General features: G+C 35.7%; 1 protein-coding gene across 1 annotated transcript in view; it reads left to right on the forward strand.

Annotated features, from left to right (window-relative positions):
• The window catches only part of PUDP (pseudouridine 5'-phosphatase), a 186,531-nt gene extending 167,886 nt beyond the window's left edge, over nt 1–18,645 (forward strand). Inside the window, exon 4 of the mRNA XM_027842422.1 lies at nt 18,037–18,645. Within this exon, the coding sequence (XP_027698223.1) occupies nt 18,037–18,213 (177 nt within the window). The 3' untranslated portion in view covers nt 18,214–18,645. The remainder of the gene's footprint in view (nt 1–18,036) is intronic.
• The last annotated feature ends 3,528 nt before the right edge of the window (nt 18,646–22,173 follow it).

Here is a 22,173-nt window from a genome sequence, read left to right on the forward strand (position 1 = left end):
CCCAGTTTTTCCACGTCCCCTCCAACTTTAATCATTTTCCTTTTCTGTCATATTAGCCAATGTGATAGGTGTGAGGTGATACCTCATAGTTGTTTTAATTCACATTTTTCTAATCAATAGGGATTTAGAGCATGTTTTCATGTGACTATAACACTGACTCTCACCCAGGAAGAATACAGTATTTGCTTGATCATGAGCAATTAATATTTTTTCCAGTTGTTCAGATCTGATTTTATTTGTGTGAAAAGTGTTTTGTAATTGTATTCTTATAGTTCCTGGGTATGTCTTAGCAGGTAGACTCCCAAGTATTTTTTATTGTCTACAGTTATTTTAAATGGAATTCCTCTATTTCTTGCTGCTGTACTTTATGGGTAATATATAGAAAATCTGGTGATTTATGTGGCTTTATTTTATATCCTATAACTTTGCTAATGTTAATTATTTCAACTAGTTTTTTAATTGATTCTCTAGGATACTCCAAATATAAATCATAATTTTGTTTCTTATTGCCTATTCTAATTCCATTAATTTTTTGTTCTTCTCTTATTGTTATAGTTAGCATTTCTAATACAATATTGAATAATAGTGATGATTAATGAACATACTTGCTTCACGTGAACCCTGATCTTATTGGAAAGGCTCCTAGCTTATCCCCATTATAGATAATGCTTGCTGATGATTTAGATAAATACTAATTATAATTTTAAGGAAAGCTCCATTTATTTCTGTTTTCTAATTATTTTTTTAATAGGAATGAATATTGTACTTTGTCAAAAGCTTTTTCTGCATCTATTGAGATTTTTTTGGTTTTATCATTTATATGGTAAGTTATGCTGACAGTTTTCCTAATATTGAACCCAGCTCTGCATTTCTATCATAAATTCCACCTGGTTATAGTATATGATTTTTGTGTCATATTGCTGTAATCTCCTTCCAAGTATTTTTACTCTACTCATCTATAGGTAAGATAGACTTCTCTACTCGACTGTGTATATATGTTATTCCTTCTTTCAGCCAGTTCCAATGAAAGTAAATTTCAAACATTGCTCTCCATCCCTTCTCCTCTTTCTCCACTGTAAAAGCTCTTTCATGCCTCTTTTATGAGAGATAATTTGCCCAGTGTATCCTTCTCTTTCTCGCCTTAATTTTTTTTAATGGATATCATCCCATCATAACCACTTTGCACCCATGCCCTCTGTCTATGCATACTCCCTAATAATGATAAAGTGCCTAGGAATTACAAGTATCATCTTCCCATGTAGGAATGTAAATAGTGTAACCTTATTAAATACCTTATGATTTCTTTTCTGTTTATCTTTTTATGCTTCTGAGTCTTGTATTTGAAAATCAAATTTTCTGTTCAACTCTGGTCTTTTCATCAGGAATGCTTGAAATAACTTTGGTCTTTTCATCAGGAATGCTTGATAGTCCTGTATTTCATTAGGTGTCCATTTTTTTTTCCCTTAAGGATTATACTCAGTTTCACTTGGTAGGTGATTCTTGTTTGTTGTCCTAGCTGCTTTGCTCTCTGGAATATCATTCCAATCCCTCTGATCCTTTAACATGGAAGTTATTAAATCCTTTCTAAATCTGACTGTGGCTTCACAATATTTGAATTATTTCTTTGTGGCTGCTTGCAATATTTTCTGCTTGACCTGGGAACTCTGGAATTTGGCAATAATATTCCTGGGAGTTTTCATTTTGGGATCTCTTTTCAGGACGTGAGCTTTCTGATCAGTTTTCTGACTCCCTTAGTGTCTGGGCTAAAAACTCCACAAGTCACCGCTGTCAAATTCAGTCACCCCCAAGGCCTGCTGTTGGTGTGCCATGGAATGACTTGAACTAGACTATACTCTACTCTCACTCTAGTGAGAAAGCCCTTTCCTGTCAACTTTCTAAGCTGTCTTGGGCTGGAAAATTTTTTCATCTCTTTTTGTTGGTTGTATCACTCCACCATTCGTTTTGAGGCATTGTTTTAAAGTTGTTGGAGGGAAAGTTGTTTTAAAGTTGTTGGAGGGAAATTTGGAAGAGCTTAGGTGAATCCCAGCCTTTATTCCACCACCTTGGCTCTTTCTCTCCCTCATTAAATATTTTCAAGCTAAGGCAGAATAACTGCTGGTTACATGTGTTGTTTGTAAGCATTTAATAAATGTTTATCTATTGATTATTGTTGTAGGGATTCTTTTTTACAGTAACAGTTTGACTAGATGATTTCTGAGGTACTTTTCAAGTTTGAAATTCAGTGATACAGGCAACATCTTTACTGAATCTGATCTGTACATCTTTCTTCTCCTCACTGTAATTATTTTACTTAACTAAACACTTGTGGATTGGATTTCCTTAGCGAATGCTCTCTAACTAGTACCTTTTGTGGTAAGTCATTGGTGATGCTAGTGGAATAAAAAGTAATCCTTGCTCAAAACTTACATATTTGGAGCCAAATTTAATGGGATAAAATTTGAAAGTATAATTAGCCAGTTCTTAGTCTCAAATGGTCAGGGAAAAGCTATCAAGTGACTCTAGACACTTAAGATATGGGATATGTTATTCCAGGTCTGCAGAGGGATGAAAGATATTTCAGGCTTTGGGGCTTGTCATTGTTCCCTATTAGTGTAAATGCTATCATCTAAGACAACAGTCTTCAAAGTTGATCATAACCAAAATGTAAGACTGGTCTTTTCAGAAAAGAATATTGATTTTCATATGAACTGTAAGGTTCCTCCTACTTTGCTGTACTTTTAAGTTCTACACTGTGTGCGCTCATGAAAGATCTTGATCTGCGAAAGGACATTCCTAACTGCCTTGGTCCAGGATGGGAAAGGTCTAACTTTATATGTCAAATGGTAAAGGTCTAAACTTCAGTAAATTTGGGTAAATAAGCTTATAGTTTTTGTCGAAACAGTGTGGTTGAATAGAGATAGGATCAGTCTTAGCAATTCAAGATCAGGAGGTCATGATGAACAGGGAGACACTAAGCTAAATTTTTTTTTTAACAAAAACCTTTGTAATAAAATACATATTTGCTCTGTCTTTCTCTCTGTGTATCTCCAGTTGTCTGTCTCTGTAGAGAGCAGACAGCAGCGTTATTGAATTATAAAAGTTTGGATAATGCAAATATGTATTTTCACAAACATCCCTGTTCTTTCTGAGGAGGATGAGCTGCTATTTGTAAAATGAAAGGAGTCAATCCCTCATGCTGCCTTTGCTGAACCAGGGAAGGGATCATTGATAACAACTTCTTAACTGATTGAGGATAGAAAAGCTTGTGTCAACTATTCTTTTAGGATGATTGTCTTAAACAATTGAAAAGTAATGTTAAAAAGAGGAAAAAAAAGCCACAATATAAGCTATTCACTGTTGTTTTTAAGAAAGACCAGATGGATCTAGAATGTTTAGGGAGAGCATTATTTTGGGAGCATGTGATAGCTTGAAAATATCTTTGTGCCCTTAAAGGATAAAAGTCAACTTCTAGGCTTAATAATTTAGAGCCATGTAGGACAGTTCACACAAAGCCTCTGTAATATATGCTCCCTGCATTGAGATGTCCTGAATATATGAGATGAATCAGGAGAAAAGTTTGTTGTTGTTGTTGTTTTTTAAATAAAATGCTTATCAACACAGTGTCTGGGAGCTTAGAGTAATAGGACAATCCTTACATTACTGCAGCCTTGTTTACCTTTTAACTGCAAAACTTGAAACCATGTTCAGTTTCCCCTTATCCTTTTGTTTTCCAGTCCTCATTTTATCTTTTACTTACTCATGACAGTAATCACAGTTCCATGCTGTTGGCTAGGAATTTTCTTCTTCCTCAGATTTCTTCAACATTGCCTAAAATTTTGTATTTCTCTCATTCTTTCTACAGTTTCTCCCTCATTCTTACAATCTGTACTCACTATGTTCAGCAGTATTATTCACTTAAGTCATCTGCCTCACTATTTGCCTAAGTACCTTTCTGCTTTTTCTGAATTTAAAAAGTAATTATAATTTACTAGACTTTTTTTTCCCCCCATTTCCTTATCTGGAAAGGATTGTCAGATAGTATCTAATTGAACTCCCTCATTTTAAAGATAATCATTATAAATCTAGCCTTTACATTTTCACCAAGGCAAGATTTATTAAGCACTTGCTAAGTACTGAGGATGTAAGTACAAGCAGAAAGAAAGATAATTCTTGCCATCAAGCAGCCTATTTTCTAATGGTTGAAGACAACGCACAAATGGGGAAGTGGAAGAGGGAAGAAGAGGTTAGAGGTACCACTTAGCAGCATAGTGTTGAAGTCTTTAAATTCAGAAGCATGGCCATGAGAAGAATGAAGTTTGCCTGGCGTGGACCAGTTTTCCAAAATGGAGGCCCTAAGAAGACTTCCCTAGTGGACTGTCATGACAGAGGGATATTCCAGCATGAGAAGTGTGCAGGGACCAGTGGAGGTTCCAGAGTTTAAAGGATTTAAGTTTAAATTATTATGCATTCCTATGACTTTGTTTAGTACCATATTCCTCTGTCTTGTTTTCTATTAAAAAATTTGCGAATAAGAAGTAATTTTTAAAATAAGTTGTTTTTTAGTACTTTAAAAAGTACTTTGGTATTTGAATCCCCCAAGTACTGATTGAATATTACACATAAATCTTTAGCTAGAATTATTCTGTTTATGAACCAGAAGATAATTGTTGTCAGTCATATCTACACTTGTCTGTCTCATCATTGTTAAAAAAAAAAAAGATTTATCCAAATGCCCTTGTATCCCCAAGAGACCTTTAAGGATGGAATATCATCTCTGTGTTTTGATTGTTTTAGTCAACTACCTAGTCTTGAAAACAGGGGGCCGAACTACATAAACTCTCAAACTGCAATCCAGTTTTAGAACTTTATAATCCCAACCACTTATTCCAGTTTTTTGTCCAATAAACATCTTCTGTCCCACCCAGGCTACTCTATAAGTTATTCTATGAGTATGCCATTTTTATTCCCACCTTTGAACTTCTACTCATGCTCATATGCCTACCAAGATTGACTTCCTCTGTCTTCTCTACCTATACAAGTTGATATCCTTGAGGGTCTGCATCAAGCCTCACTTTTTCCTTGAACTAGCCCCTTTCTAAGCCAGTTAACTTGGCACTTTCTGTCCATTTGCTTAATCTCTACCATATAACTTATTGGCAGGCAGTGTAGTATAATGGAAAGAGCATTAGACTTAGAGTGAGAACCTGAAAAGACCTTAGCTTAAAAGGGCCAAGGTCTCCCATTGCATCCTGGGCCACCTCCAGTCGTCCTGACAGATATCAGGCCATTGGACTCAGATGGCTCTGGAGAAAAAAGTGAGGCTGATTACTTTGCACAGCCCTCCCTTACTCAAATCAAAGGCAATCACAAGTCATGTCTTCATCTACCTGATGACATGGTCCTCTTCGAGAACGAAGGACAAACCATACAACCACACATAAGTTCAGGCCTGGGTTGGAATTTTGCCTTCAACATTCATTATGTGTGTGACTGGGCAAGTCACATGATCTCTTTGAATTCCATTTCCTTCATCTGTAAAATGGGGATAATAACACCTGGAATAGCTTCCTCATAAGGTTGTTACGAAGAACAGATGATATAATGTATATAAAGAACTTTATGATGTCACTTACTGTTATTATCTAATGTCTTAGGTGATTATCTTTCTGCCTTACATATTTTCTCAGACCACCCAGATTTTAACTTCCTCCAGGGAATTTCCTTACCTAATTCTTCAGTGTTATCACCCCTTATTTCCCTCTACCACACCTCTACTCAAGTTAAATTGGATTACTTACTGTCCCTTAGTTAACATTATGGACATTTCTACCTTCCATGCCTTTGTTCAATTTTATTTGCCTCAAATGCTCTTCTGTGTGACTTCTGTGAAGTCTTCCTAGCTCTTTAGTGAATATCTCCTCTTTTTTCCTTACCATCTATACTGCATTGCCTTATGTTGTAATTTTTCTTTTATGTTTATCTCCTGTTAGCTTGAAAGCCCCTTCAAGGTCAGGGACTTGATACAATGTGCCAAAGCTTGGACTCTGCTATTCTAGTTGTTAAAAAGACAGAGTAAATACTTGTGGCCAAGATGGCTACATGAACAGAAGCAAACTGCTCAGTGCACACATACTTACTCCAATAAAAAAAACTAAAATTCACACCTGACAAAGTAATGATTTTTAAAAATCCAAAGAAAAAAAATAGCCAAAGGCCTATGGGCAGTAGAAGGGGCTACCTACAAAGCCAGGGCTAGCTCAGGCAAACAAGCCAGTAATATGTTAAGTGTGATAGGCCAAAGGTGTGTAGGCTACAGGGTTCTGTGTCCCCAGACAGCAGGAGCTGAGGGTTTTCCAGCAAAAACCCCAGAATGGTAAAAAAATTCTCAGGATCATGGAAGCTCACAGTGGGGTCCTTGGAAAGCCACTCTTAAGTCACAGTAACTAATAGAACATATGGACTAGGGAATCCCAGGGGCTCTACATTATCTCCTGAAACACCATAGAGGGTTCTGAAGGTCCAATTAACCCTTCCAGGGGAAGAGCAGCATAGGAACCCAGAATGAGATCAAGCAGGATTGACCACCCTCACCCAAAATAGCAGGACATGCCAAAGTCTGAGCCTGGCATAAAGCCCCAATATGGGAACTAAAGCTGGAGAAATGAATAAACTAAGAAAATAAAAATCAGTGTAAAATTATAGTAGCTCTAGAAATTAATTGATTAATTAGTGCCTCGAGGGAGAGAGAACAATTCTGTAACAATTACAGACAGAGATTCAAAGGGGAAAAAAAAATCTAGTTTCCACAAGGACTATATGAATACTTAGAATAAATGAAATAACAGATGAAACATGAAATTAAAGCTCTGGGGGGAAGAATTAGAAAGAGAATTACTGTATTAGAAGAAAAAGTGCTAAAACTTGAAAAGTAATGGACACCCTGAAAACTAGAATGGATAAAACAGAAATCAGTGATTACATGATACAGCAAGAAATATTAGAATATAAGCTGACCATTGAAGAAAAAATGTATAATAGAGGATATGTATTTTAAAAAAAACTGCCCTGGAAAACAAGAAGATTTGAGGGGAGAAGGTAATGAATATTTTTGAACATACTGAGTTTGAGATGTCTTTGGCACATCTAGTTTGAAATCACCATTTTCATTGTTATGTTCTGAAGCTCAGGAGAGAAAATAGGACTAAATTTATAACTGGGAGTATCATGATGAATAAATGATAAGATATTTATTAAGAGTTTACTAGATACCACGAGCTGTGCTAAGACTTGTGTATATAAATATAAGACATTCCATACCCTCAGGGTAACTTCAAATTGATTGCCTTCAGTTTTCTCTTCTATAAAATGAGGCATTAGACAAGATGAATTTCAAAGATCCCTTTCAACTCTCAGATCTTTCCCTCTGAATATAACTTACATGATGGAATTCCTAGCCATATAGCACTCTATGTATATGAGTGAGTGTATGTAAAATGTAGTTTTTCATGTGGCTTAGTTTGTTTAAATATAGGTACAATACTTGATTTCATGGATTGCTTCTGATTTCCAGAAATGCAGTAAACTGCCCAAACAACCTTAAAGTCTTATATTATCACATTGTAATACATTATATGGAATTTTGTTTGTACTTTTAGAATTAAATCTAAAAGCTACACAGATAACATATGATTAAAAGCTTACTGAAATTAGTTATTTGTAGTAGAAAATGAGGGCAGCCATTTTTATGTTGTAAATGAGAATCCTCATTTACTTATTTGTTTTAAGTGTTTTTAATTAAAATTAGCATTTATACTTAAAAATCAGATTGCTTGTTGAAAATATATAAAATGCATTTTACTCAAATTTATCTGATTCATTGCCAGCCTCAAATACACACACACACACACACACACACATATATATACACACATATATACATGCACACATATATACACATGTATATGTTAGAGTAACCCTGAAAATAATAGCATCCTTAGAGACAATTATTGAACATGAACATGAGCATTGAGAACAAAATGAAAAAATAAGAAACCTTCTGAATGTTTTAAATGTTTTATTGCTGGACCACTGACTTAAAGTAATATAGGAATCATTGTGCTTTATTTTTATGTATCAAACTTGGAAGAATAGTTATGACATCCTTGTGCAGACAAGGAAATAAATTCATTTTGGTTGTGACCTTTGTAAATCTTTCATCATCTGTTAAATGTGTTGCTGTGCCATATTCAGTAGGTATCAATAGCAAGAAAGACTGAAAGACTTAATACATCCTGCTGTCATATTAAATCTAACGTAATTATGGGTCATTTGCCTGGCTTCTTTGGTAGTTAACAGTTTTAATTGCCTGTAGTTCCAGTGAATTGGTTAAGCTTTTTCATTATGAGTTATTGTCTTCTATAATAATTATCAATTTCACTTATACAATGAATTTTGAGTCAATATGTCAGTCACTTCGGTCTCTTTGTATAAATCAGTGAAGGCCATTTCAGGATGCCATGATAATGTTGTTGTGTCAACTCTTTTAAGTAAATTCCTTTAAAAAGTGGCATATATTACATAAAAGGTGGCATATATCCTTTAAAAAGTGGCATGTATAAAAAGTGGCATGAAACGTGGTTCTCTTGTTGCACCACAGAAAGTGTAGGATTTTGCTCCACAGTGTATAGGGTTCTCATTAAATTCTACAAGCCACCTTGACTTTAGATTTGAAGGCTATTGTTCTGTTGTGAAAATATTTGAGAATTAAAATGCAACTTATATTTACACACACTGATATACAGCAAAGATTAGATGGTGCACAGAATATAATTTTTATGTATTTAAAATCAGTCATATGTTAGCCTTTTGAGAGGTATCATTCTTACCCTCTCCTCCCCTCACTCCAAAGAGTGAAGGAGGCCACTTTATAAACAAGGCTATCCATTTGTAATGCAACTAGTTTAAAATGATAACAGATGTAAGGTGACATTTTTGCTAATGATATAAAGAAATTGTTAGTAGAAAAGGAGTTATGTTGGCCCACTAGAAACAAGTAATTAAAATTTGCCTTATTAGACCTCCAAACACAGAAGATCTTTTTGTAGTTTTACTTGATTTACTTTAAATGGCTGTTGACAGATTGACGGACATGGAATCAGTATTTTAAAAAGATAAAGGATAAAAAGCTTTTTGTGCTATATTGAAGTTTTTTGCTCAGTGTTTTATTTATGTACATCCATTTTAATGTGGAAACACTGTCTCATGATATAATTTTCTTGAATGAAAGATATAGGAAACTCTTTGAGGCTCTTTCTGTCCCCTTCAGGGATGCTAAATCATGAATTTTCAAAGACTGGACATTTTCCAAAGAAAAAGCAAACAATGGACTCTGTGGTACAGTTGATTCAGCCATTTGGCTTTCAACTCCAGTGAATGTAATTGTAAGTCTATTTGTGTCAATGCTGATTTTTACTATTTGGTAAATCAAAATCAAATCATACATAATCACTGAAGGCCCACTTTGGACAAAGAATTGTTAACTCTTCTGTGGCCTTCATAATTTACTTTAAGGCTGCTCCTGACAGAATGATTAGAATAATATTGGCTTGCATTTCATAGTACTTTAGGGTTTTCAAGGTTTAGGGTTTACACATATTATCTCATTTCATCATCATAACATTAGTGCTATTAGTATTCACATTTTATAGTTGAGGAAACTGAGATTGAGAAGAGTTAAATGACTTGCCAGAGTCAAAGTAAGTGCCACTTCATAACCTTGCCATTTAGTCATCTTTGCCTCTGGAGTAGTGTCCACTCTGGGACCTTGTTCTCCTTGGGGTGACTGCCTCTCAAGAAGCACTATTTCACAAAAGGGCCTAACCATGTTTCATTTCACTTCTGGCTCTCCAGTCATCTCTTCCATAGTCTTCTCAGCTGCCTTACCTAATTGTGGGTACTGTTTCCTCCCCAACCTCCCACCTTAGCTCTACAAACAAAAAATTAAGATCAAAAATGCTTGAAAAATGAATTTTCTTCAATTTGCATCCATCCATTCACTCATTCATTCATTCATTTGTCTAAGACTGGTTTTGAGCTCAGGTTTCCTGACTCCCAAGTCTAGCTGTAGCCACATTGATGATTATTTCTGAAATTAAGAAATCAAAAATTACTTCTGCAAATATTTTTATTACAGAATTTAATGCTAAGATAAATACAAATAGTAAAATATGCATTTCCCTAATTTTAACAACATTGCAGCCCTTCAGAACCTAAAAATCTAAAAAACAATTCTTAGTTCACAGACTGTACAAAAATAGATGGCCAGGTATGGCCTTTGGACTCGGTTGTAGTGTGTATACCACTTATACAATGACTTCCTAATAATGCAACTAAAACTTCTCTCTCCAAATTTACTGATGATCTCTTAATTGTCAAATCTAATGGCTTTTTCTCAGTCCTCATTCTTCTTGAATCCCTGCAGCTTTTAACACTCAGTCATCCTCTTCTTGATACTCTTTTCTTTCTGGGTCCCATGGCAGTACTTTCTCCTGGTTCTCTTCCAACCTGATTGTTCCTTTTGTCTCCTTTGCTGGACCTTAATTGAGATGTCACCTGCCAGCTGTGGCTAGCTCCAGCTGTCTTCTTCTCTCCCTTTATACTCTTTCATGTTGTGATTTCATCAGCTTCCGTGGATTTAGTTATCATCTCTATGCTGATGATTCTCAGATGTACTTTTCATCCTTAACATCTTTCCTAACCTCTAGGATCTCTAACTCCTTATTGGAGATCTCAAACTGGATGTCCCAAAGATATCTTAAACTCAATATATCCAAAATAATTCATTATATTATTCCCACCCCAAGTCCTCTCCTCTTCCTGATTTTTCTGTTACTGTGGAGGGGATTACTGTAGTCACCTAGGTTCCAATTTAGGTGTGATCTTTGACTCCTCACTGTCTCTCACTCCCTTATAACCAATCATTTGTCAAGTCCTATCAATTCAGTTTGTAATATCTCTCATATAAACACCCTTCTTTTCTCTGGACACAGCCATACCCTTATGCAGGCCCTTATGACCTATTGCCTGGACTATTAAATATTCTTCTGGTTAGTCTCCTTGACTCAAGGGTCTCCCCATTCCAGGCCTCTAGATAGCTGTCAGCATGATCTTTCTAAAGTATAGGTCTGACCATGCCACTGCCAATTAATCAATTCCAGTGGCTCCCTTTAGTCTTCAGGATCAAATGTAGAGTCCTCTGTTTGGCATTTAGAGTCCTTCATAGCCTGATCCCTTCCTACCTTTGCAGTCTTCTTACACCTAACTTCCCCCATCCAGTGACACTGGCCTCCTTGTACTCTGTTTCTAAAATCTAGGCCTTTTCTTAGTTGATTAGCTTCAATTTATCCTCTCTATATTCTGTTTGTATGTCATTGTTTTCGTGTTTTCTTGCCTGTTAGATTGTGAACTCATTGAAAGTAGAGGTTTTGTCTTTCTTCTTATTGTCAGCACTTAGCATGGTGCCTGAAATCTATATTTAGCAGATTTGTGTATATTGGATATGCATACCAGCATTGGTTTCCATAGCCACCTCAGGGTACATATAAATAATGTCAAAATAAATGGGGTGGCTCTCTGGAAAGGGAAAGATGCTGGAAGAAATTTTGGTGATTAAAAACATATCAATAATGCTTTAAATTAAAAAATTAATAATGCTAAGACAACCAGTTCACTTTAGTATTGTGAATTAGTTTGTACACAAACTGACAGCCAACATAATTGTTGAGTATTGACTGGTGTTTAATAAATGTGTATTGGATGAGTAAATAATGAATTGGTTAGTAAAAACTTGTGTTGTTGTTTTGAAATTATGTCACATCTGTAATTTGGAAAACAAATTTTTCAACCAAAAGATACAGGATATTATACTAAAAATAATCAAACACACTTTCAATTTGAAGCTGTTTATAGTAGCCCAACTTTTTTTTTCCAGATAAACTCATTAGGATGGATTATAGTGGTATTCTTACAAATGACATTCTGATCACATATATTTTCCTCAGAAATTGTTCATCAGACAACATTCCCAATTAATGGTAATCTTTTTTAAAATGTTTTAAATCATAGGCAAACCAGTTTCATTAACTATTATGCCTTTAATAATTTCCCCAAGTGTAACAAACATCATATATAGATTAGCATCTTATTGTGGTCAAATGATAACACTCAAAAATTTTCTACTTGTAAGGTTATGTTCCATCCTGACAGGAGCAGTGAGATGAAAGCATTCCTGTGTGAGGCATTGCAAAGTACCTTTCAACTATGATGTAGAATGCGTGGAGAGGAGTAATGTATAAGAAGGTCAGGAAGACAGGAAGGGCCTGTGTTCTAAAGAGCTTTGAATGAGCTCTTCAGTAAAGTAAAAGATAAAGCATCTGTTCTGGGCCAGTCACAGTATTAAGGGCTGGGAATACAAATACAGAGAGAGAGGCTATCCTTGTTCTCAAAGAGCTTACATTCTAATCAGGGAAATAACATTTAGCAGAGTGATGACCAGGGAAGGAAGTTTAAGTCTGGAGAGTCACAGAGATTAACACAGTGCCAAACACAGGAGTTTATATTTGATCTTTGAGGTAATAGGGAGCCACTTGAGTTTATTGAGCAGGAAGATGGCATGATTAGACTGAAGGCAAGGAAACCAACTAGAAAGTTATTATAATTGTCCAGGCAAAAAAAGGATGAGTTAATGGAGAAAAGAGATTCTGTAGAGGTAGAAATGATAAGCAACTGATTGGGGTGAGTGAGAGTAACGAATAGAGAATGACACAGAATTGCAGACGTGGATAACTGAGAAGATGGTGATGCCCTTGACAGTATTATTGATAAGTTCAAAAGAGAACAGATAATGAAATTATTTTACCCTGACAAAGTAAGGCCAATAGTCTGAAACTTCTTCCATCCTTTCTTCCTTCTTTCTCTGTCCTCTCCCCTGTATCCCGGGCCTGGAGTTTGAATATCAACTAGTTATCAATTCTCCAAGTATTTCTCCCAGCACGAATGTGCACCAGTTCCCGGGGCAAGCTTCTCAGCTCCTCCTACTCCCTGTCCCTGCTTGATGCGGATAAGAAGCCTGTAAAAATGTATCAGATTTACTGGTTTTGTAGAAGGTGACATTTGACCTAAGCATTGAAGGAAGAAAGGGATTCTTAAGAGTCAGAGGAGAGTATGGAACACATTCCAAGTCCAGGGGAACAGCCAGTGCAAGGGCACTGAGATGAAAGCATCCTGTGTGAGGCATTGCAAAGTACCTTTCAACTGTAATGTAGAATGCATGGAGAGGAGTAATGTATAAGAAGGTCAGGAAGACAGGAAGGGCCTGTGTTCTGAAGAGCCCTTGAAAAGGGCCACAGCAGACCTGACCAGTTTCCATCTACCCTGACTACTTCTTATTGTGAGCATTTTTCCTCAATAAATCTAGTTTATTTCATTTTTTCCCTGTTGATTATGTCCTGTTATGTTCTATGCTTCCTTACACTGAAACTTGGAATTCCAAACTTATTTAAACTGCAATTCCAACGAAACTAATTTGGTTTAGAGCTTTATGTTTTTTAAAGCACTTTCATATTACCTCCTTTGAACTTGCATTATGCATTAGCTCAGATGTCCATACTCTATGATTTTGAAGTCTTAAGTCTTTAAAAGAGAATCAGAAAATTATAGGGAAAAATGTAAACATAAACTAATGCACATGACATGTATATATGACGTGAGAAAATAAGTGGAAATTTCCCCAAAGAATTAACAAGCAATGAAAAATGTTTCAATTATTTTTTTTGTGTATGTTATTGATACTTTTCTTTATCACTTTAAATTTTTGATCCTTTGTATTTCCTGTGACCCTGTAACAGAATTTGAAGTAAGGAAAAGCCCCAAGTAACAGTCATGATTGAGAAATGCACTGTTTTCTAATTAGACATCTAGGTGGCACAGTATATATAGAACTTTGGACTTGGAGTCAGGAAAACCTGAGTTTGAATACTACTTCAGACATATTGGCTATGTGATTTTGGGCAAATCAAGTAACTTCTCTATGCCTCAGTTTGCTCATCTGTAAAACAGAAATAATAATAGCACCTACCTCCATGATTGTTGTTTAAAATGAAATAATATATGTAAAGAACTCTGTAATCTTAATTGCTATATCAGTCAGTGCTAGCTATTAATTACATTATCCAATTAACTAATTGGACCCATTTATGGATGGGCTGTACAATATATAAGCATTCTTTCTAGAACTCTTTCATTTGTGCATAATTGTGTAGTTGATCTTCTAGGTTTTTATTTTAGAAAACTAACTGCTTAGCAACCACAGATCTTCAAAATGCGCTCACAGTGTCAAAGAACTGAAAGAGGATTCATTAAAAAAAATTTTTTTTTTTAATTAAAATTGTCTCTGATGACTTAGCTCACCAGAATAAACGTGGAGGGGAAAAATAAAATCTTTTCAAAAACTGCCACAGGTAGAAATCAGAATTCTTCAACAGCCTGTGAGAAATAGCTGGTATTTCAAAAGTAAAGTTTGATTTTAAGAACCAAGAGACATCTTTGACAAACAATGGAGAAAATTAGGGAGAACTTATTAAAACAGTCAGCTTTAAGGATACCATAATGTTAAAGGACAAATCAAAGGACTGATCGTAGTATAACCTGATTTTGGCAGATTTATATTCTATTCATGAATACAAATCTCAACCTCTCCATAACTTTATATCCAGTGTGGTTTATGTTTTCCTATAAATCTCCCATGAAGACTCTGTCCAAGTGTACCAGAAGACTTACTGTGTTTAGCTTTTAAAGCCCTTCATAACTTGGCCCCTTCCAATTTTTCAAGTCTTTTTATACCTTATTCCCTTCCTTCTACACTCTCCAGTAATACTCTGTCTCCCAGCTCCAGGAATTTTCACTGGCTGTCACTCATGTAATTCCTTTTTCATTTGTTCCTCCTGGTTTCCCTGACTTCCTTCAGCCCCAGCTTAAAATCCCACCTTCCCCAAGAAGCCTTTCCTAAAACCCCTTATTACTGATGCCTTCCCTCCAAGATCATCTCCAATTTATCGTGCTTGTATCTTGTTTCTTCATGCTGTCTCCCACATTAGTTTGTGAGCTCCTTGAGAGCAGGAACAGACTTTTGCATGTTTTTGAATCCCTAGAGCTGAACACAGGGCCTAACTCATTATAGGCACTTAATAAAAGCTTGTTGACATAACTTCTTTTAGTACCTAGTGACACCAGTGTACCATTCGGCTTGTCAGTCTTTTATTCTCACTATATTATTGGCCTTCCTGTTCCAGTTTTATCAGTCCTTGATAAATGGCATTTTGTTCTACTTGTATTTGCAGATTTTTAGCAGTACTTAGGCTCATAGATTTTGACAGGAAGGGACCTTTTAGATCCATCTACTACAGCCTCCTCATTTTACAAAAGAGAAAACTGAGGTACTGGTGGTAGGTGCTCTGTATTATGCTCTTATTTAGAATTAGGTCATGCCTTTTTATTACCTTGCAAGCATGTGTAATTTTAGTGTTTCTGAGATTGTGGTGTTCCATGACTCACAGCCATATAGTATCAAATGGAGAATACTGATACTGAAGAGATACAGTTTTGCAACAACAGACAGCTTTGCATCATTAGCATGGAACTGTTCTCCAAGTACCCTCCAACTGAGCCTAATCTTCTTTAAATTGAGTCATCTGCTTTCTTGAAATCAATAAATAACAAACATTTTGGGATCTTATATTATGTGCCTCTCTCAGTGACGTGAGCATCAAGATATGGTTCAACGTAGAATATTATTTGTGGAAAACTTTCCTTTGTCTTCTAACTTTTAAAAGATGTTTGTTTCGTGTAACGCATAGTTTTCTTATGGATTTAATAGAGGTCAGAAAGCAGGAAAATAAATTATTTGCTGATGCTAAGCACTTTAGTGGAGGTGGGGTGAAATATAAAAATACTCATTGCGATATTGTGTAATCTTTTGGAATCTTCCCCCTTTTGAGCTGACTTGAGAACTAGACCCTAAAATACCTTTAAAATTTATCAATTTCAATTTCTTTCATATTTTGCAAGGTTTAGCTATTTTTCCTGATTTCATTACCATTTCTTCAGTGTAGTACATCACTTTCAGAGATGTTCTAATCCAAGTGGTCTTTCTAGTATTCTTACAGTTAACAATGGAGAACTGTAAAAGTCTGACAGATGTATTCCATTTTTTTAAAACCTTTTTGTTATATTCCTTTTGTTCTTAAATGCACCTGGTCTCAGGATAATTTGGTTCCATTGTACATAGAAACTCAAAATCAGAGAGTTTTAAGTAGCTTGTCCAAGGTCACAACAGCTTATTGACAGCCCTGGGATTCGAATTCTGTTCTTTTAATCCAATTCCAGCGTTCTTTCAACCCCATCACAACTGTCTCCCAGTGTAGAGAGGGGCAGGTACAAAGGTAAGCTATAAAAGGTCAGAAAGATAGGAGGCCAGATAATGAAAGGCATTGAACTCCAAAGAGTACTTTATATTTGATATTAGAAGTGATAAGGGGAGCCACTGGAGTTTATTAAAGGGGGAAAGAGAGGACCGGAGTGACAATGGTCAGACCTGTACGTTAGGAACATCGATTTGACATCTGAATGAAGGATGGACTGGAGTAGGGAAAGACTTAAAACAAGAAGACCAACTAGCAGGCTAATTTCATAGTCCAGATGTGAAAGAACAAAGGTTTGTACTAGGGTGGTGGCAGTGTCAAGGGATAAAAGGATATGTATACCAGAGATGTTAGGAGAGTAGAATCAGTAAGACTTGGCAACCATCCTTGCCTCTTGGCTTACAGAGGTAAGATGTTAGGGGTAAGAGTAGGTAGTTCAAAGTGATACTTAGGCCCCCCAATTAGTTAGTTTGTTAATATATTTCCTGAAATGCTTATCAACTCTTAAGAGGATATTTGGGTAAGTGGTGGCTAATAGGCGGGATTAGGCGAGAAACATAGTTTGGAGAGGAGTGTTTACAAATGGAGAGGCAGGAAGAAGGAAAGATAGAAAAACTTTATAATTAACATCAGTCAGGAATTCTCTGTTATTTAGAACAATTTAGTCAAAGTTTTCACAAGCTTTTCTGGTGATATTGAAAAATACATTTCACTGTACACCTTTAGTTTTGGTTACAAAATAATAGACAGTAGCCAGTTTCCTATTTTAAGCATATCACAATCAGAAATTCACAGAAACGTTTACCCAGCAAGAACATTTACTAGCTTGATGATGAATATAGTATCCTTTTAAATGTGAATTTCTGAATGAAGAGAACACAGAAGCTTTTAAATTCCTTTGTGGAAGTAATCTAGATAATAAAATGGATATACATGATAAACCAAAACAGATGCTGCAGGTGGGCACTGAATTTTTGTACTAATTAGATTTTTGTTGCATAACACTGGCACACAAGCAACTGAATTTTTAAACAAAAACACCCTAACCATTTAATTTTTAGACTACAGTACATAAAACATTTACATCCCTGAAAATACTCTATATTTTTAAAACATGAAATTTTCATCATTTCCTCTCATGCCTGTAATGTTCAATTATTGATTGAACAGATTTTTGTTTTTTAATATAATAGGTTTTTGACTGAGAATTACTGACATGGCTTAACACAGTTAAACAGAATTTCAGTCATGTTTGTTCTTACCATAACTTCACTAAACTACAAGTTTGGAGTGCCAACAGCAACTTGAAAACCTGTTTACTGGTCAGACAGCAGTATTTACTAACTCGTAAGACCATTGCCAGTTGTTTTACCTGCCAATGTTACACAATAAGACCAACTGATTGTGATGAGGATGTTGGTGATTATGATGATGTTGATAATGATTATAATGATAATGGTGATGTTGGTGTTAGTATTTATAATAAAAATTGAGTTTAAATGTTTCATTACATAAAATGACTTACTAACTTGTCTTTTTGTTCTTGTTCTTTGTACCACAGTGCCTTGTGTTTGAAGATGCTCCAAATGGAGTTGAGGCAGCCCTTGCAGCTGGGATGCAGGTGGTTATGGTTCCAGATGAACAATTAAACCCAGAGCTTACAAGAAAGGCAACCTTGGTGCTGAAATCACTGGAGGACTTTAAGCCAGAATTGTTTGGTTTGCCATCATATGATTGACAGATATTCTAATGATAGTCAATTTTGTGGCATTACTCCCTTATTTGTTATCTTGGATTTTTTTTCCTTTTTAATGAGGAACTGGTAAAGAAAATCAACATGTAATAACAAGTTTAATAAGCAATAATTAGACATTCTTCCCACCATATTTTGTACCGTTTTCCAAGTAATTCAATGAATTCATCTTGCCCTGACTTTCTCTTTGATTGAGGAGGAATAACCAATAAAAATGGCCAAGATGAATCAAAGGACAAATCAAATTAACATCTGAATAATCAGTAGTTGATTATACTAAAGTGAAAAATATCCAACTGTCTGTGATTTATGTTTCTCTACCAAAGTGGGGATCATGCCTACACTCAGAAAAATATTCAATAAAATTGATAAAGATGATTTATTTTAGTAAATGCCAAATTGCTATTTTAAAAAAATAAATTTTTAAAAATACTATTTGCATCTTAATAGTTTTATTTTCAGTAACTTACTTCTAACATGGCATGATAATCCTATAACTGAAGCTATAGTCTTGTCCATTTTACTATTTCCTACTTCAGTATTTTCCAACTTGGTAGGATGAAAACATTTAATTGATAGTGTTGAATTTAGAGTCAGGAAAACCTGGCTTCCCACCCCTGGCCCTTAGTAGTTCTATAACCCTGGGTAAGTCATTTAAGCTAAGCTTTAGACAGCTCAGTAGGACATTTACTAAATCAGAAACTTAATGGGAGGGCATTCTGCAGGCTGATAAAATCATAGTTCATTGCCAGGGGTATGCTGCTAAATATTAGGCAACTGGCTCTCTGAAACTGCATGACACACTTTTAAGTTTAATCTACATTATTAACATTTTATCCATCACTTTCTTGGCTCTAAACAATCAACAAAACAATAGCATTCATTTCTAGCATTTGCCAATTTCTAAGATAAATGCTCTCACTAAAAATTTAATAATTGGCTCTCAAGTTGTTGGAGCTGGTTCCAGCATACCCTTGGATCATCCTTCCCATATTTGCATAATTATTTTCAGTGTATAAAGCCATTGTCAACTTTCAGGCCAACTTAATGATCTTAATATGCTTCATTTTTATAGATACCTTTTTCATAGGTCACTCAGACACAGATCTCATGATGTAACACAAAGGGTGATTATAATTTCACAGATTTTAAAAGAGAACCTATGCCCCTCAATGAGTATTGTTCCCTTTTTAAATGTTCTGAGTGATGGAAATCTCATTAAAATAAATGTGTATCTTCTTGAGTTAAGTGTTTTGACAGGGATACCATTCACATGGAGAGATAAGATGTCATGTTTGCTAAGAAATTAATAATATGTAGTCACATTTCAAAAGGACAGTACTTGCATGAGTAATTGGAAAATAAGAATGCTATGTCTAACAATAAATAACCACAGTTGGATGCTAGGACTAGGGTACTGTGCCTTCTTACTTTCTCTTCTAAGGATCCTATCTTCTTTGGACCCGGCCATGTAGTCCAGATGAGGTTCCATCCTGAGGAGGTCTAACCACCTAAAAGAAGGGTCAGTTGAACTCTTTTTTCCCAGGTCACCAGATTTCCTGAAGATGAGATTTCCCCTCCCCACACTTTATTATGGGAAAAGAGTAACTCTCTTTTAAAGCTTCATTGAGTTATCAGCTCTTTCTGATCAGTAAGGGGATTCCTTCTTCATCTCAAAGAGCATGGCCTTCAGAGCCAAGTCACATCACACATGTCCCTGGAGTCTCCAAAAGTTGTCAGGAAAATTCCCTGGTCTACCATCTATAAGCTTATTCCCATGAATGTTCTCTAAGGATTTGTACTTTCATTCAACCCCATTCCATATGTGAAATGAGTAGAAATGTCATATTCTACAGTGACCAATCAGTTCCACATTTGAAGTAACCCATTGTTTGATTTAAAAGCAAATCTAAACACTGAGTTGTGCATGTAGACTCTGCCAAAGTGAATTAAACCATTCTGCATAAAAAAGACAGAGAGATTAACTCACTTCTAAGTAACTTAGAGTGGTACAACTCTTTCTCTCCCTTAGATGGAGTATCTTGGGTGTTTTAGCAAAGCTGCACCTAAATTCTAGATGCTCTGTTTTTGTTGTTGTTGAGTTGTTTCAATCGTGTCCAACTTTTTGTGACCCTATTTGGGGTTTACTTAGCAAAGATACTGAAATGGTTTACCATTTACTTCCCCAGTTCATTTTACAGATAAGGAAACTGAGGCAAACAGTTATGTGACTTGCTTAGGGTTACATAGCTAGAAAGTGTCTGAGGCTGGATTTTAACTCAGGTCCCAGTGGATAGAGTGCCAGACCTGGAGTCAGGAAGATCTGAGTTCAAATCTGGCCTCAAACATTTACTAGCTGTGTAACCCTGGGCAAGTCACTTAATCCAGTTTGCCTCAGTTTCCTCATCTGTAAAGTGAGCTAGAGAAGGAAAAGGCAAACCACTCTAGTGTCTTCACTGAGAATACCCTAAATGGAGTCACAAGGGGTCAAACACAACTGAAAAACTACCAATAAATAACTTCCTGACTCCAGGCCTGGTGCTCTATCTACTGCACCACCTAGCTGCCCAGGTGCTATATACGATAGGACATAAGCTTCTTAGTAGAATGAGCACCAAATGCAAAGAAGTGAGGCAGCCTCTATTCCTCTAAGCCTAGGGTCCTTTTGGTGGTCTAGTGAAGTCTGTATACCCTTCTCAGATAATGTATTTAAATGCATAAAACAAAATACATTTTATTACAAAAAGAGTTACAAATTTTCTGTTTAATTAAGTTCATAGACCTCAGGTTAAGAACCCTCTGCTGTATTGGCTAACATGATAAGGAAAAAAAGTGACAAATGCTAGAGGGAATATGGAAAAATAGGTACACTAATACACTGTTGGTGGTGGTGTGAATTGGTCCAACCATTATGGGGAACAATTTGGAACTATATCCAAACTATATCCAAAAGACTATCAAATTGTGCATACCCTTTGGTCCAGCAACATCACTAGTAGGTCTGTATCCCAAAGAGATAAAAGAAAAAAGAAAAAGACCTATATGTACAAAAATATAGCAGAAATTTTTGAGGTGGCAAAGAATTGGACATTAAGGGGAAGCCCATGAATTGGGGAATGGCATATGATTGTGATGGAGCACAAGAAATGATGATCAGGATGGTTTCAGAAAAACCTGGGAAGATTTATATGAACTGATGCAAAGTGAGGGAGCAGAACCTGGAGAACATTGTGCATAGTAACAGCAAAATTGTAACAATATTTAACTGTGAAAGACTTAACAGCTCTGATCCACACAACAATCCAAGACAATTCCAAAGGACTCATGATGAAAAATGTACTTCCAGAGAAAGAACTGATGAACTCTGAGTGTAGATTGAAGTGTACTTTTTTCAATTTTTTTTGCTTTTTTTTTATGGGTATCATATTGCTTGCTTTCTTAATGGGGGGAGGGTGGCAGGCTGGAAGGAGGAAGAGTATTTTGAACTCAAAATTTTTAAAAAAGAATGTTAAATATTGGCAAAGTATTCTTTTAAAATATTTTTGTAAATTTATTAAACTTTAGCAAGGACCTGTTAAACTTGCTTTGCAACTATTTACATTTAAATAAATTAATTTCAAAAAATATATTTTTAAAAGAAGCCCCTATTCTAAACGAACTAGACTGAGCAAGTTTTTAGCATGCTTTATAGCCCACGTTTTATATAGCAATTTAAGTCTGGCAAAGAGCTTTACATCTCATTTGATCCTAAGAACCTGAAGAGTTTGGTGCTATTAATAGCCCCACTTTTCAGGTGAAGAAACTGAGGCCCAGAGAGGTTTAGTTACTTGCCCAGGGTCATAGAGTTACTAACGGACAGAGATGGGATTCAAAACCAGGTCTTCTGACTCCAAGTTCAGCCCACTGGTTCTGCTACAGTAGAAATGTTAGACCCTAAAGGCATGC

Source organism: Vombatus ursinus, unplaced genomic scaffold, assembly GCF_900497805.2.
Source record: "Vombatus ursinus unplaced genomic scaffold, bare-nosed wombat genome assembly UNPS02014872.1, whole genome shotgun sequence".
Lineage (NCBI taxonomy): Eukaryota > Metazoa > Chordata > Mammalia > Diprotodontia > Vombatidae > Vombatus > Vombatus ursinus.